The 17,967-nt window shown below is 33.9% G+C and overlaps 2 protein-coding genes across 2 annotated transcripts; one reads left to right on the top strand and one right to left on the bottom strand.

Annotated features, from left to right (window-relative positions):
• Positions 1-4,558: 4,558 nt before the first annotated feature.
• LOC136819895 (chitinase-3-like protein 1) lies at positions 4,559-7,239 on the top strand. The gene is made up of 3 exons (XM_067076139.1): positions 4,559-5,004; positions 5,419-5,574; positions 5,846-7,239. Exons 1-3 carry the CDS (start codon positions 4,713-4,715, stop codon positions 6,703-6,705), a joined length of 1,308 nt encoding a protein of 435 aa, XP_066932240.1. The 5' UTR covers positions 4,559-4,712; the 3' UTR covers positions 6,706-7,239.
• A 677-nt stretch (positions 7,240-7,916) lies between these two features.
• LOC136819897 (translocon-associated protein subunit beta-like) lies at positions 7,917-16,178 on the bottom strand. Its single transcript, XM_067076141.1, has 5 exons — positions 16,088-16,178; positions 9,549-9,706; positions 8,898-9,105; positions 8,554-8,631; positions 7,917-8,388 (listed from the first exon to the last, which is right to left on the bottom strand). Exons 1-5 carry the CDS (start codon positions 16,088-16,090, stop codon positions 8,275-8,277), a joined length of 561 nt encoding a protein of 186 aa, XP_066932242.1. The 5' UTR covers positions 16,091-16,178; the 3' UTR covers positions 7,917-8,274.
• Positions 16,179-17,967: the final 1,789 nt, after the last annotated feature.

The raw sequence follows: 17,967 nt of genomic DNA, 5'->3' as shown, positions 1-17,967 counted from the left end.
TTTCGCTTTTATGATAATTACAGTTTTATTTATTGTTTACAAAGAAATATTTCGTGCTGGTCACAAGTTACATCACTCGTCCCTTTTTTTTTCATAGTTTATTTTTCTATATGTAAAATCAAAATTTATGTTTTTCAATGAAGAATTTGATTTTTTTTTTTTCGTTTTAGTTTTTATTTTAGGCGTTAGTAGTGTTTTTGTCTTTTTTTCAGGAATATTCTTTTTTGCAAACTACCTACCACTGTATTACTAAGAAATATCCTCTTTTCCTAAACTAAACCGGTTTGTAAGAAGGAAAGGCCTTTCTATATTATACAATTCAATATTGGTATGTTAATTACTTCATAAAAGTCAGTCTGTTTAGCATCAGTCTTTGTTTTATATCCGCCTTAGTAACCGGAAAGCTAACAACAGACCTAAAGAAATTTTATATTCTTTTGAGAATTCACTGATGAAACGTTTTGAAATTTATAATCTTTTTCCTATCTAGTATGAATGAAATAGCTCTATACTTCTAATATTCTATTAAAATAGATGTTCAAACTTTTTTTTTTGACTTTTTCTTTCAATGGTTTAGCCTGGGAATGGAGTACATTTTTGAGGCTAAACCTTTGAAAAATCTGACTCTCTCACTGCCTGCTGATGGTTTGATGTCCTTTTACCAGTACTTTTGTTCGAAAAGGGTCAGAAAGGCCCAGGAGCCTCTTGTTATAGTTTTTTGTTTTTGTTTTGTTTTGCATCACACACATCACCCTTGCGCTTTTCAGTAAATCTTTTCTTCATTCTTCTAAAAAAGCTTTTCCGAGATAAAGTTTCCTTTGGAGAAAACTGGCTTTATAAAGAAATAAAAGGTTTTAGGTTCTTTTCACACTGTGATGAAAAAGCAGTGTAAAGGGTCTTTTGCCTTACTTATCTGTAAGATTTTTTTATAAGCATCTAGTAAAAACTATAAGAACAGTAAAGTAACTACAAAAAAAGAAAAATTTGTAGACTGGGTACTTTTATTATTCCTTGTTATTAGGACCAAGTCTTCAAAGTATCAAGACCTATATTATGTATGTTATAAAGCAGATATTATACTTAAAAGAATACTAGCATGTACAAATTTATTATACCAACGTAAATTTTTTTCACTGTCGTTTTAAAGCAAAATATTTTTATGCTGATAGATTGAGAACTATTTTAAAGCTATGAACAGAGTCGCACGATATTGATCGAAATCTTTCACAACTCTCTAACTATTAAGTTCAGGCTTGCCTTTTCGTATAACTCGATTGATTTATTTGTTCAAGACTTTTCAACAAAATTTCTATCAGAATAAAAAGTGGGTTTTTTTTTCGTTATCAAGTTTTGGCTATAATATTTATTTTTCTATAAAACAAAAAAAATGGGGACAATGATTCCTTTTGTTTAATGTTTGTTTGTTGTTTTTTTTGTACTTTTTTTATTTATACAAAATTATTGATTTACATAAAAATTTAGAGATACAATATCGATTTTTGTCGTTAAAAAACTCAGGGTCAATTATTTTATTTTATAAAGAATCTTGTTATCTGTTTGTTTGTTTATTTGTTTGTTTTTGTTTCAGTGTTTTATATACGATTATTTTATGCACGTTCGATTTTTTTTTTGTTTATATCACAAAAAAAACATAAGAGATATATTTTTCTACACCTTCTACTTATGGTAACATCATTGCGAAAAGGAGATTCTAACTGCAAACGTTGAATCTGAAATTGGTGTCAAAAAATGACTCAACATTCAGTTCTAAATATTTTCTGAGCCTCAGCATAATTTTGTGGGTTGTTGAAACATTTCTCTATGAAAAGTTTTTTGGCTAGGTAGATTCTTGCACCTTTTTCGTTTGAAACTTCAATGAAATTCACACACCTTAATTGTCTTACATTAACTAAAAAAAAATTATAAATTATATGATTATTTTTTGTTTTCTCAGTTCAATGATTGTATTTTTCCATCCTTGTAAAAAAAATTTTTGGTCTATGATTTATGGAAAAAAAACAAGTGAAATTGTATGATTAAAAAAGTCGTTCAAATAATCCTAATCGATTGAGATACATTCAACTGATAAAATTAAATGCTCAATCGGTTATGGTGTATCATTTGGACGACTTTCCCTTTTTTTCTCTGTTATGGTGTTACTTTTCACTCAAAGAAAGAATGCGAATGAAAATGAAATTTTCCAATTGTCTTCTTCATTATGCCATCCATTTCAGCTTTCCAAAACCCGTACTATTATTTTTCGGATAGTATCTGCAATTTTCACCTATAGCTTTTTGGCAAAATTTAAACCTCGGTGTATCCAGAAAAAATGAGATCCATTTAGTTGGATCTACAAAGGGTCCAATATGATTTGTATTTCCCAACAACATTACACAGTCTTCAAATTAGCCCTACTGTATGATTTTGTGGTACGAAAAATTACCAAGTTGACCAACTCTGAATAAAATTTAGTCATTAGTGTTAAGTGTCTTTCTGTCGAATTATACTTTATGCCACGAAATATGAATGCCGTTTATTCGTGCTTTATATATATATATATATATATATATATACTTTCTAGCAGCCTTAAAACACCCCCTTCTCAAGGCTCAATGGAAAAATTGGTCAAAATATCGTCCCCAGTGGAAAATAATACTCCAACTTGTGTCCCCACTGAAAATAATGAGATAAGCAAATCCTCACTGCAAATTATTGTACTATTTTTTCCATCCCTACTGAATTTTCTGGCTAGAAAACAATGAAATTAGAATCCCAAGCCTTCAAATAACATGGGAATATCGATTCCCATCAAGTCTTGGTCCGTTATTTTTTACCCCCACCGGGTATGTGAGAAAGGGGTGTCTTAAATAGCACCAAGCTTTTCACAATGTAAGAATACACATTTTTTCATAAGCAACTCCAATTTTCGGCTCAGGGGGAGTCCCTAAAGATTTTCCGAATTTCAACCAAAAAGTTGCTTAAGGCCTTGTGCTAAAAATGCCTAGCAACTTCAAAAGTTTTGGCTTTTTATCTCATTTTATGTCCAAAACACCTTTTAATAAATTTGGTATCCATTGGTACACATTATAATGCCAAAAATGCCTCTGTTTTAGCATGAAGGTAATAAAGATAGATGGAGAGTCGATGCCTTTTGTTCTGTTCTGATTTATCATCGGAAGCAAACAGCTGTTTGGTTGCTTTGAGAATAATATGATTAATTTTGGATATACTAGCCTTGTCATGAAAACTTCACATAATAAGCACAATACTCTAAACTTCTAGGGGAAGCTGCCCATAAAGCCATCGATAGATTTAAAAAAGAATTACGTGTTACGATTAGGAACCTTGTATCGATCATTTTGTCAGAGTATGAAAAACCGCTGCCCACTTAGACGTGAAGATTTTAAGATAAGAAACTTTCAATGATATGTGATGCAACTCTCAATGTTCACAAAATGCCAGCCCAAAAATATATCCTTATGAAATTAATATATTCTTTTATCCTTAAATCAGTTGAAACTATTTCGAATCGCATTTAACTAAGATTTCTTGCAAAATTAAGTTTTTCAAAATCAACAGACCAGCCTCTTTCTGTTCTTATAAAGTTATAAATTGATGTTTTTTACTTCCAATGATGGTACATCAAAGAAAAGCCGCTTTGAATAGATTTATAAAAGATTTCAACGACCATTTAGGTCATTACCGAGACGTTTTCTCTCCATCTGTATCTTTTTTACCTTCATGGTTTTAGGTATTTTTGGTAAATTTCTCGGGTCATGTTCAGTTTCAGGACTAGGTTGCTAAGGCCAAGTTGCTTATTTTTTTTGCCATTCTCAGGACTGGACCCTTAGTAACTCGGTTGCTTATAAAAAATGTGTACGATCAAGGAAAAAACCATTGTAATTACTCAAGGAGTACTTCAGCTTTAACTTATTACACATCACTATATGTGTTTATATGGATCCCAACACGTGATTCTCTCATATGATTTATTTCATAACATTTCTATAAGAATCAGTAAAATTCGACTGAGCCAACATTTTGTAATTTTCATTTAATAATGTTTTGATTGCCTCACTAGTTGTCTTCCCGCTTTTTCTCTTCGTTTGGTTAAAATGCGTTGCATACGGGCTAACGACCAGCCAAATACTCTGGAATGACATCAAAAGACAATCTAGAAGTCCTTGGTATCTATTGGTAGCTATCAATCTTGAATATTAACCTTTGACTAAATTCTATTTATATTTCCTATGAAAAGCAACTATAAGTATTTCAACATTAGAGCTTTTGACAATCCAAACATAAGAGAGAGAGGGAGTAGGAGTTGATCACATGACAAACACATAGCTCTATCATTATTATCATTTGACATGATTTGATTACTTCATGACCTCAAGGAAAACAACTTTGAGCTTTGACTCTTTGTGTGTATTGTAGATTATTGATTGACAGGGCACTGGGTAAGAGTTTGTGAAGATTAAACAACAAATCGTGTTTAGGATGTGATTTGAGTGAAAACGAAAGTACAATGTTTGTGTTATAGATGTTGTGTCAAAGAGGGAGAAATCGTGTTTCGTTTTTAACAGCAGAAGTGCATTGTTAGAGGCATAGAGAGAGGCTGTTTGGTTTGAAGTACTTTCTTGTTAGCCTATTGACAAAATACTGTCTCACAACTTTTGGATAGATTTTAGGATCGAACAAGGTTTTCCAAAATGAGGCTCCTTACAATTTTCACGCTTGGATTGATAGTAGCATTTGCACAAAGTAGCCGAATCACGGTCTGTTATTACACTAACTGGGCTCAATATCGGTATGGAGATGGGGTTAAATTCTTACCTGAAGATATTGATCCGAACCTATGCACGCACATCTTGTATTCGTTTGCTAAGATTGATCCAACATCACACGAGGTATTGAATTATGAATGGAATGATGACTCGATGATCCAACGAGTGATAGCTTTGAAAACACAAAATCCAAGTTTGAAAGTGATCTGTTCCATTGGTGAGTAGAAAATTGAAGCCGCAATAATTCTTGTGTCTTGGCAATCTCTCCTATCAAACTAGTAATTGCTTCAATTTGCTTCGGAACAATAAGCAACGATAAGATCTGAGGCAGGGATATTTGGTTTATTTATTCACCCTTTTCCGATTATGAAGCCCTTCCCTAAAAACAATTCATGCGCAGCATCCTTAAAAAAGTAAAGAGTGGGTTCATGTATCTTTGTTTTTCTGCGACGGAGACGGTATCTACATCCTGACTGACTGAGAACGACACTCGGGTGCGGGTATTTCCAAATCGATTTAGTCACTCCGCTGCCGTTCTCAAAATTTCAAATACATAAACTCGCTAGGGAAAGCAGGGATACAGTCTATAAATGTTTTGATGTATGAACAATGAAGTTTTATCCATCAATAGGTGGGTGGAATCATGAGAAACAACCCCGTTATTCCAATATGGCTCAAACAGCGGCTACACGAAAAACCTTCATCGATTCGCTGATGAAATATCTATCTGACCACAAATACGACGGAGTTGATATTGACTGGGAATATCCTGGAAACCGACCTACAGGTTTGTCATATAATCATTTAACTTCATCTTTTCATTCTACTTTCGCTTTCCCATGTCAGAACCATAATAAGCGAGTTAAGAGACTGGTTACTGGTTACTAGGCTGAGAATAAATAAATCTCAGAAAGCTATTGTAAATCATCAATCATTAAACCTTTTCCAAACTCGTGTTGGCTCATTACAGAAATCTAATGCAAAATGAGATTGTGGTTCTTTCGAATTTGCTACGTGCTACAAAGAATTTACAACTCTTTAAACTTTACAATCATTAGGTACACCAGCTGGGGATAAAGAAAAATACACCACACTTTTACAAGAGATCCGTGCACGATTCACACAAGAAAATACTGGATACTCTCTGACAGCTTCAGTTGCAGCCGGCCGTAAAGTCATCGTCAAAGCATACGAGATTGAAAAAATCAAAGATTATGTTGACTGGGTTAACCTTATGGCTTATGATTTGCATGGCTCGTGGGAGAATGTGACTGGACACACTACAGCTATGGCTGATGTTGTTCCTACTGTCCCTGACTCACTAAACGCCTGGCTTGAAGGTGGTATGCCGCCCTCACAAATAGCTCTTGGAATCGCTACATATGGGCGTTCTTTCACTTTAGCTAATGCTAAAAATGCAGAACTTGGTGCACCAGCTAATGGACCTGGATTGGCAGGCAGATATACTCGGGCACAAGGATTCTTATCGTATTACGAGGTCTGTGCTTCAGACTGGGATGCAATGACAACGTATGAAGCCAGTGCAGCCAAAGCGCCTTATGCTTCTAAAAATAACCAATGGATCGGCTACGAAACGCCGGAAAGCGTCGCTTACAAAGTCAAGACCCTTGTTAACGGCCACAATTTGAAAGGAATCGCTGTTTGGGCTCTCGATCTAGATGACTTTGGAAACAAGTTCTGCAAACTTGGCAAATACCCAATCATCAATGCAGCTAAAAATGCTATGTCAGCAGATGCCAATGACAACAAAATCAAATTCCATTCGTCAGCAAGGAAACAAAAAGTTTGCGTGGCTAATCCAAGATGGCACAGTTTCAAGACGTCACTTGAGAAATGGTGCAAACTGGAATGTTTGAATGCCAAATTATGTCCACCTTGGATGTGCATGTGCTTTTGAAAATGTATTGAAATAACTGACCTTTTATATATATCTGGACCAAGCTATATCCACCATCTTTGATCGAAACTTTTTTTGAATTGGTACCCGTGAAGAAGCCATTGCATTGGTAAAAATTAACGTCTAACGGCGCTAGATCATCAAAAGTTTTCGAGGGAAAGTAGATCTAGCGCTCTCGATGCATTTACACCGCTATTGAGTAGTGCCACCATTAGGGTACCACTTTTCAAAAAACTCCGATCAAAGATTATTTGTTTGGCCGGGATAGAGGGAACTTGTCCAGGGTATATAAAGGGTAGTGATTGAAATGAAATGCCATCTCTAGTCAAGAGAAGCTGTCTAGTCTCTCTAGTTACATTGATTGTAGGGAATAGAAGAGCCTTTTCTTATGCTTTATCTTTATTTACAAAAAATAAAAACGCATTTTATTGGTTAAACTTGAAAAATTTATTAGATATTTTACGCATTTTAGTTTATTATACAAATTATATCATTTTGATAGAAGATTAAAATACATCAACAGATTAAAAAATATCGAGTCGACTTGCAATTTCCCTTTCGCAAATTCGCCAAACTAAAAATTAAGAATCCCCATAATTCGAGACGGGGTAGGAAGTTATGTGGATGTTATAGATGATGATGACCATGACGAAAAACCGCGAAAAACGCTAAAATTAATTCCCGCGAAAATTAGTTCCAAAAAGTTATGATTCTTTCAGCTGCTAGTAATTTTGATTGAGGACCTAATTCTGAAATCTGAAAAATAGATTTTGAAAAGAGTTTCCCAACGAACCCAAACATGATCAACCTTATTGGCCTTAATTTTAGTTGACCCTAAATTTTAATCACAAAGGGCCGATTAATATATAATGAATAATAGCGGACGAACTAATGAATTGTAGCGAATGTAATGATGTTGTATTCAAAAAAGTTGGTTAAGGAAAGCTTAATTATAAGCTTTTAATTTGGCCCAAATTTTTAGTCGGCCCTAATTTTAGTCAAAAAAGATTCAACAAAAAATTATCATTGAATGCGGACACTTACAGAGGCCCGAAAATACTTGATTGAAAAATATATCTCAAAGCTTCTTAAAAAAAGTAGAATTCATAACTAGGCATTTATAAAATCTAGAAAACTAGGAAATTTCTACTTTTCTTTGAACAAAGAAGAAAGTCAAAATTTCATCCAAAGAAAACGACAACAGTGAGGTATTTGATTTTTTGAACACCATTTTATTTATCTTTCGACGTATCATATAAAAAATTACTAGTTTTTAAAACAAAATTGTTATTCTAAAATAATAACATTGACTTGAAAATATATCATAATGAAGTTATTAGAACATCATAACAAGTAAGAAGTATAGAGTATAAAGGATGAGAACTGACAAGAATTGGACTGGCGAGGATTCAAATCCTACAAAAAAACGCAATCAAAAGAGACAAAGAAAAATGCATTAGAAAATTTAACTTAAAGATCTTTCCTGATTGATAGAAAAAGTTCAAAAGTCCCTAAATAATTTATAAAGCCTAAGGTTGTGATGATTTTGAAGTATTGTCGCATCATCATCTATTGCTTTTTGGGTTTTTGTGCATTAGTGTATTTTGAGTGTGACTTATACCATAATGAGAATGGGATGACAAGAGATGGTAAGCACATCAAAATGAAGATGGTCCACTCGAGCTGAAAAAGAAAAGAGATTGAAAATAAGTTCCATTTAGTAATTGAAGATGAATAAGTTTTCCAATAACAATAATAATAATTTGAGAAATGTTGCAACTGTGACCAATATCCAAAAAAGGAAAAGTTAGCCAATACAATTTTATAATAAGTGCATCATTTACTTACAAGATGAGGGGAATGTTTTCTGGCGAAGTCAACTTCGGTCATGATACCTCCTTCACCTGGGAATGATGTGAATGCCCTCTGAAAGAAAGGGAAAATCAGAAGAATTTAATCATACTGCAACAAAATGAACAGAAAATAGAGACCCTGGCAATATTTGAAAATACAGAAACAGGATTTTAATTGTTTTTGAAATACCTAGAGAACATAGCATTCACGCAGGACAATTTTGCAAAATTTGACTCTAAACTGTGGCCTGTAGCCACATAAATTCAAGTTCCAATAAAATTAGTCGACTTATAAATGTAGAAGTAACTGTGAATAATATTCAAATTTTTTATTCTTACTTGGAGTTCAGCTCCCTCACTTGGGACGTATGTGATTTGAGCAGAGGTAAAGTTAAAATATCCAGCTTTCAATGGTTTGTAAACGACAATGTGAGTGACGTTTCCGTTTGGTGCAATGCTTTTCCAGGCAGCTGGTAATTGTCCACGGACAACTTCAAAGTCTTGGATTGGGAAAGTCTCGTCGGCTAAGTTGACTTGAGATGCAGCACTGTACACGAAAAACAAAATATCAATAATGTGATGAGCATGAGTATTTTAATAAAACAACCATCCTTTAAAACAGCTTTTTCATCAATTTGATGAATTTACAATACCGATTAATAGAGTGAATTTTAAAATGACACGGGCTTGGTAACTAAACAATTGAAACACTGGCCCAAGGACATGGTTATCGAAACAATGGATTTGCTAAGCATTTGCTTGCCAAAAATCTATAGTTCCCTTGAGTTAATTTGTCATTCACCAGTCTATAGCACAGTAGACAAAGGAAATCTCCTGAGATAAAAAAGAAAGTCCATTTTTTGTATAAAGACAATGTAAATAGATCTTTTTAGCCATAGTCACTTTCTAGATGACTCTGCCAAATCAGGCCAAATATCCCTGATCAAATCATCAATGAATAAGTGATGGTAAAATGAATGTTTTATTTACCTAGTTCCAACATTGTAGATACTGTATTTGATTGTGAGTTCTCTATTTTCAACGATGAATTTATTTTCTACTGTCTTTGATGCTAGTAATTTGGCTTGTGAGTCAAGATCAGCTGAGAAGGCGGTTGCCACAAATAATGAAAACAAAACGTAAAACATCTAAAAAGAAAATAATAATGAAATATAATTAAATTCAGACCCATTATTTGATACAATTTTAACTTTTCGCAGGGATTTTTCTATAAAGCACTTTGAGCTGAGGCTGTTTTAATAAACTTAGATCGAGTTTCTAATATGCCTGAAAGGGAATTTTCTCAGCAAAGCTGTATATTGATGAAGCTGGGAGTTTGGTTGGTGTTCAGAGGGCAAAACTGAACATAATTATAAAACATATTTTGAATATGTAGAAAGCAGAAAATTCATTTTTCCGTTTTGAATATGTAGATAATATTAGAGATTTTTGTTTGTAAACAACAAAGAAGTTTAATTTTGCTAGAAAATATCTTTTATACTTTGGATTGAGTTAGATTGAGTTTTTTGGCTTGAAAAATCCCTGTTTTTTTCAAATCACTATGAAATTATGTAATTGATTTTAACCAAAAAGAAATGTTGATTGAAATATCAAGCTACTCAAACTCTAGCAATTCTTTAGTGTTGAGATTAAATTTTGTTAACAATAGGGCCAGTCTGGTATTGTCACCCTATGTGAAAATCTTTGGAAAAACAAAGTTTTGAAGTTGAATTTCATTCCTGGATGATTTTTTTATTCAAGACTTCAATTTTTAGAAAATACAAATATCAGAGCTTAATCAAACTGGCTTAGTCCAGAAATTTGACCTAGAGTAGTTATAATCAGACAAATCTGGCAAAAAGTTCTTTGTAGTTTAGATGCCATTTGAAATAAAATGTGACTCCCCAAGCGATTTAAAGTACTTTAGGCGTACAAACTTTCGCGAGCAGAAACTTTCGCGATTTTCGCGCATTTTGGCCCTTTTCGCGAAAGTAAATGTATTTAAAAATTCTAGGAAGGGCCATTCGCGAAAGTTTATGCTCGCGAAAAATTCTTGACAAAATAGATAATTTGTAAATCTTCAAACTTTAAATAAAATGTAAATTTTATGGAACTTTTTAGCCTGCTATAAGACTAATAAGTCAAAGGACAAATGTTTCAAGCCAATCCAAGAAGTATTTGTCCCTCTAAGCCATTTTTTCATGTGAAAATTCTCAATTCTACGTCTTGATTCGCGAAAGTTTATGCTCGCGAAATATATTTTTCCGTTAAATACGCGAAAGTAAATGTCGTGAATTTTGCGATTTTTCGTCCTCGCGAAAGTTTCTGCTCGCGAAAGTTTGTACGCCTAAAGTACCTGAAAATAGGACCGGTCTTTAGATGGGCTTTTAAGGGTCGATAAATAACCAAAAGGCTGCTAAGAGTCCCAGACCGGCCCTGATCGCCATCGCCTGGTCGATATCATTTTACAACAGCCCAGACCGGTCTAATGAGCGCTCAGGACCAGTCTAACAAGTGGCCACTAGAAGCAGCCAGGACTGTTAGAGATCACATTTCTCGATGGTCTGAAGGCCGGTCTAAAACAAAAATTTGTCCGCTACTAGACTGCTTGCAATAGCGGACCGAGACCAGTCTGATTTTCAGGTACTTCAAATCGCTTGGAAGGTCACAAATATGCATAATCTAATACTTGTCTTAGATTTCAGCCCATGGCTAATATATTAGGCTGCATTGAAAATCAAATTTTGCTGTCCAGTATTGCATTATTTTTAAAACCCAGACGCTTTTTCAAAAAAAAAATCTAAAATGCTAAAAATCATTCCTATAAAGTTTGACTTTATGAAAAGAAAACTGGCTATGATCAAGTAATTTCATTCTAGAGTTGAAAGACTCATCATAAACTTTCAAAAAAAAACAAAAGTTTGCTATATTTCAGTTAGTCAACAGAAAATTAGAAAATGTAACCTTGCTAGTTGCGGACATAACTTTATTGTCAAATTTAGCAAAAAACATTAAACTGCATTATTATTTGGCTTTTGATACTTTGCTGTAATTGAACAAAAACTTGTAAACTGAAATCAGTTGTCTTGAAAGGTCTTTGTAACTATGATTTCCTGAAAATTGAAGATTCATTTGCAAGAGAGAATCTTATCATATGTTATTTTTTGTTGAAATTTGATTCTAAAAGCTAGGATTTGAGCTTGACATATCACTGTTGTACAATGAACACAGTCAGAAATAAAAGGGGGTTTTGTGACATTCCTACCTTCTGTCATATCTGATACCATATCTGGTGGAATTTTGAGGTTACCATATCAAAACTTTGAAGAACTCAAGTAGAAATTTCTCGTGGATTTAGAAGAAACGCGAATTTAAGAGGTTACTTCAATCCTGAGTAATACTTAGAAATATGATGTGGTTAAATTGAGGTTACCCAAATGAGGTTACCTCATTCTAAAGCTTATAATATAAATCAATACCTACTGAAGCAAAATTGCTCAAAATTTAAATATGCCTCAAGTAGGCCTCATTCTAAGCAAAAACTAATTTGGATTTCTTATAAGCTGTATTTTTGGGGCTAAATTGAGGTTACCAATTCACAATTTTCATAAACCCACTTTTGTCATCTAATTGTCTTCAAAAAAGTGGATATTTTGTTGGCAATTGGTTTGATAAAGGTAATAGAAGCTAAATTCATCAAGAAAATTATAACTGATAAACAAAAAGGTTGTATATTTAAGGTTACTCTTGTAGAAAAGCACCATTTTCACTGTAATTCTGTGTTAAGTTAAAGCTAATAAGGCTATTAATCAAAGATCAATATTATTTGTTTTGCATGACTATAACATCAAATCATAAACTAAATCACATCTCAAGATAGATTATTAGAAGTAGAAGAAATCAGAATCTTTAAAATTCAAATTTTGATGGGTCTTTGAGGTTACTACAATCCACCAAAAAGTAACCTCAAAAATCACACCAAATCTTCAATATTTTTCGCACCTTTTTTGACCAAGTGTTGCCATGTCAGTATAGAGTATGCTCTCAAGTTTTTAGAGGTTAAAATAGTTTTTACTAAAAGATGTGGTGTTTCAAAGGTTACCCTATAAAAATGGTGGTAACCTCAAAAATACCCCATAAAATCTTACGAAAAATTTATGACAATACCGTGTTAAGACATCGACCCTGGTTGTAAAATTTCAAAGCCTAAAAATGATTATTTATGATTTTATTCTAAACTTACCAAAAAGAGCAATTTTTTGACTTTCCAAAAATGTCACACAATTTTTGACTGTGATCCAATCTCATAATCAGTAAATATGATTTTTCCTTAAAAGTCACCCTGCATTTTGATAAAAAGGGCTAAATGGGTATTTTACAATAATGCTATGTTGTGGACATAACATTTTTCCTTACAGGGTAGAACCATAGAAGATTTTACATCATTTAAAAATTATTTTGGAGTGTCTTTTTTTATTGGAAAAATTTAAGTAACATTATAGAGACTAAATTAATATAAAACCAAAAGATTTAGTTTGGTTTCAGTCATTTTATGTTTTTCTTAAAATAAGAACAATATAAGAAGACTTATCAATGATATTAAGATTTTCTCATATTTCAAATGGACCTAGAGCACACAAAAATAACTAAAGGACACACTTTAGTATTGTCAAGGTATTAAGCATAAACGCTTGTTAAAAATGTGATAGATACTTTCAAAGAAACAAACATTATTTTGTTGTCAAAATTTTCATTTTAGACCTCAATTTGACATCAGAGTATTCATATGTTTTCTATTTCTAATAGCCTTGAGCATTACTTCAATATAATAAAAAAGCATGCAAGCTTGCAAATACACTTCATCAGAGACATTTTAGACAAAAAAGTTACCGTAACTTGGTCTAATGTCAACACCCCTCCTCTAATTCCGACACCCTTTTTATCAGCTGAAATTTATAGAAAGGTTGAAACTGTTTTTCTTTGCTTAGTGGTCGGAGAGGAGATAATCCTTTTTCAATCAGTGATTCAAGCTTTCATATTATTCCTCTAAAGAAGGGTGTCGGAATTAGAGGAGGGATGTCGATATTAGACCAACTTACGGTATGTCCACAACATGAAATAAAAATGAAAGAGACAAATAAAGTGAAATCTTCTCAATAGAAAATTATCAGACTTTTTTCTGCTTGAGAACAACTTAAAAATTTAAAGGATATAAGTGTGCAGACATACCTAAAACATGTGAACTGAAACCAGACGCTGTTCACTTCAAGATGATTTTTCTCCCCGACAAGGATAAATGGTGTCTTTTTGCAACTTGCTCTAGTTTCCCATCTGGGAAGGACTTAAAATGTAAAAACTGATATGAGTTCAGGCATTTCAATTTTTTTCTGTGTCAAATCTGTGCAGACATAACTTTGTGGACGGAAAAAGTTATGCCCGCAACATTTTTAATTTTATATATTGAAAAAGCTTTTTTTGGCAGTTCTTGCTGTTTTTTCATTTTTCATGTCAAGTGACACACATGATAATTTCTTGTTTTTGACCAAAGTCCATCACCTGGGGACAAGTATTTTTTGTAACTATGTTTAGACGGTTTAGAAGGTTTTATTAGAACGCATTAAAAATCAATTGCTCCAGAAGCAACGGAAGAACTCTGGAACTTTTCGGAGAGAAAAATAGTGCTTTTTTAGCTGCTCTGGAAAACTCTGGAAGTTTGGCTTGAGGCCGATCAAAATTGAGTTGTAGGTAGCCTGAGGCTGGGCTTAAAAAATTGTTGGTTTGCGGTCACCGAACCTAGATTTTTGGAGGTGGGTATGAAATTTTCGTTCATGGAAGGGTTAACAGTTTGTTTATATTTAGGTAATTTTGAATAAAAAACAGAAGTGCTAGCAGGGAATTTAGGATTCTTATACTTGAGACAAACAAGATGCGAGTTTTGATTTTTTATTATTTGAAGTTTTTGAAGGAAAAAAATCTTCTTTGAAATGGCAATATAATTTTTTGGGTCGGCAGGTTTCGAGGTAGGGTTGGTCGGGTGATGGCAAACCAAAAAGTCCACCTCTGAAGGCGCTTGAAAATTATACATCTGAGGAAAATAGTCCTTCCGCGAAAAATTCTACAACAAGAATCTTGTTGTGCGCCAGAAAGTCAAAAACTGAAAAGGCGCGCTATTCAGAAACACAAACACACTTAACTTTGTAGTCGTTCCTAGTCCTTTTCAGTTCTGCAAATTGCATAGATCCGCAACGTTGCAATATTCCGCAACGTTGCAGTTTTTCGCAGCGTTTCCCCAGGGTTGCGCTGCTATTTTACACAACGCTTCCAATTGAAGCTTGTGATTTTAAAAATTATGAACGCCTACCAATTTTCTTCTAAAATAAGGCGGATCTCTAGAAATTGCTTGGTTCCCGTCATTTCGACTTTACAAAGTGGGTTGGTTGGTCGGTCGAAAATATTTTTTTGTACATACATACCATCTTTGTTCATTGATTGTGAGCCCCATAATCATCATGCAACATCTTGTTTTTTAGAAAGTGATGCTTCGCGAGCGCGGTCTGCTTCCACGAAGGTCCGAATTATGAAATCGGGTTAAAAAATCGAGAAATCATGGATAAAATGGTTTTTGGTTCACTTTCCGCTGGCGCGCCGCGCTTGCTATTTCGATTTGAAAACTTGTAAACACTGAGCACCCAGAGGTTGACAATTAGGAATCCAGAAATGGCAAAAGGGGTCTCCGACTCTCCGACTCTAACTTCAGAGTAAAAATCAGGGTCGGTCGGATGACGGGAACCAAACAATTTTTAGAGATCCGCCTAATGCAAAATCAGGCAAATACTTGCTTTCTTGAACAAAGTAGCGTTTTTTTTAACGAAGTAGCATTTCTTCCAAGAATGATTGTGAATAAATCGCTAGGTAGGAAATTAAAATGCTAGGGTGAAAAGTTTCCTTATGGGTTGTTCTTCTAAATGCACATTATTTTGGGACACCGGTCCAGGCCATGCGATGCCGATTTTGGTCCAAAGGCCAGACCTGCAAAATTATGCAGCAGTAAAGCTGCGGAATTTAGGACCCTCCCGGCGCTCCGGAAACATGCTCTGGAACATTCGGGAGATTCGGGAGCACTTCCGGTGTTCCAGAGGTAGATTTTCGGCGATTGGTCTCCACCGGAATGTTCCAGAGAAGATATCCGCGATATAATTACGATAGCGCTCGCTGTGCTAATCATTCATCATCTGAAAACTAACGCGCGTATTTTTAAAAAATCAGCCGACTCATGGAAGTGAAACCTCACGAAACCTCATGTTTTTTAATTTTTTCAATAATTCGGCCAGTGATGCTTTCGAATATAATATGATAGAATATGACATATTCCCAGACGATCTCAATCGAACGGAATCGACGATCGAACGCTATCGACCGATTAACGGCTGTGCAGCAACAATGGTCAACAACCACTTATAACACAGCATCATTGCTTCTCCTGACTTACTGAATCTAGGTGACCCAGAATTAAAAATCTAACAACTTACCATGATTATAAAGTTTCTAAGATTTCTCACTCGGTCTTCCAGTCTTTCGTCTTGTGTTTACGTTTTGTTTTGACTTTTTGAAAGATACACGTTCAAAAGGTAGCCTTCTTGATTGGCCTCGTATTGAAAAATAATTTATGGGAAATTGCTTTTGAAAGCGAGGCTACGTAATAGATTTTATTTGAGGGCGGAAATAATTACAGGGGCGTACTGTTGCCTTTCCGCCCTTACGATGCACAAGTTTATCTTCAACAGCAAAATTCAAATGTTAAACACGGAATTGCGGGAATCTCGGACATTTTAGCAAAGTTATTCGGTATTTATGGAAGCCCAAATGCACAATCAACATAAAAGGGGTTGCGGAACGACCGTTCCGTTTTCGCAAAGCGAAGAAATTTCGACACTAACAAATTATTTTTATAAGTCAAACTTTTATTGATAATGTTTTCCAACTCAACTCTTTCTTTTTTATAAGAATTTTATAAGAACAATACGAGGCTCAAAAATTAAATACGCCGGGTTTTGAGCAATTCAAAAACAATATCAGGCTCAAAGTGCAAAAAAGGACAGCCAAACCTTTAAAAAAATTTACTGGTTCTTATAAAAAATATAGTGCAAGTGAAAAAAAAACACACGTTTCTTGTGCAATGGCTGAATGACCAACAACAAAGATATTACATTAGGCTTTAGGCTGGTAGTTTATCTGAATAAATTGAAAGACTTGTTTTTGAAACAATTACTTAGCTCTCTATAAAACTTTTACAAAGACAAATTTATCAACAATTCAAAATTATATTATACATTTCCCTTCAAAATTTAAAAGAAAATAGTGCGTAGTTTGAAAGATGATCTTGAGCTTTTCAGCCATTAGAACCTAGGTATACAATCTCTCAAAATGTGCTACCTCTTTATGATATCATTCACTTCAAATGTAGTATCAATTTTCCGAAAAGGAATCAGCAGCCTAGCAATAATTTCCAGTAACTTATCAAGACTAGTGAGATTTTTTGCGTGATGAAATTTTGTCTTTTTGTGAGTCTATTTTTGCGATATTGTGTGTTCGGCAAAAAGATGTTCCCAATGTTTCATTTATAAAATCAATCCAAACCAGTCCAAACTAATTTTTTCAAGAACCTTGCCTTGCAGAATAAAATTAAAAAACTTCTATAATTCATATAAGTATATCTAAGTAATGCCATTACTATTTATTAGGCGGTAAAAATAACAAGCGTTATCTACAATCTCACGTCAAAGAGTTTATGAAAATATAAGTTGATTCGCCAGTAAAAAACACTTTTTTGTGAAAGATATATTGTTTGAAAATATATTCGAGCTAGCATCAAAAGTAACATACAGGTACTTTTATCATTTTTAAGTTGTCTTTTGGGCTAAAGTCATCAATCATGCTTTTGTTATCACTTTATCGTACAAATATAAATCGGCATTATTCTAATTGATGATGATCAAGCTCCAATGTTAAACAAAAATCTCTCGAGAGTCAGCAAGCGATAATGGAGGAATCAACAATCAATCAAGCCAAATCAAAATGATTCCATTATCGAATAAATATTGAAGAAATCTTCAAAGACGAAAATAGCAACTAGTAATTATCACTTTGATTCTGCTTTCCAGTACAGTCTTCTCTTTTGTCTCGTAAACATTGCACGGAATAACATGGAACTGGCAAAATTTATATTCAGCAGGATAGGACCATTTTATTATTCTCCATCAATCACAATCTGTTCATACAGTCATAATACTATGTATATTTTGGTTTTATGCTGCTTCTTTGTTGTGCACGTTCACCCACCAAAACTCTGAAACACTGCTGATTCAGCCAGTCGGCCGATCGGTAGTTAAAAGTCACCCATCACATCAAT

This window comes from Clytia hemisphaerica, unplaced genomic scaffold (genome assembly GCF_902728285.1).
Source record: "Clytia hemisphaerica strain Z4C2 unplaced genomic scaffold, Clytia hemisphaerica genome assembly, whole genome shotgun sequence".
NCBI classification, from domain to species: domain Eukaryota; kingdom Metazoa; phylum Cnidaria; class Hydrozoa; order Leptothecata; family Clytiidae; genus Clytia; species Clytia hemisphaerica.
This window is presented reverse-complemented; position numbering and strand designations above follow the sequence as displayed.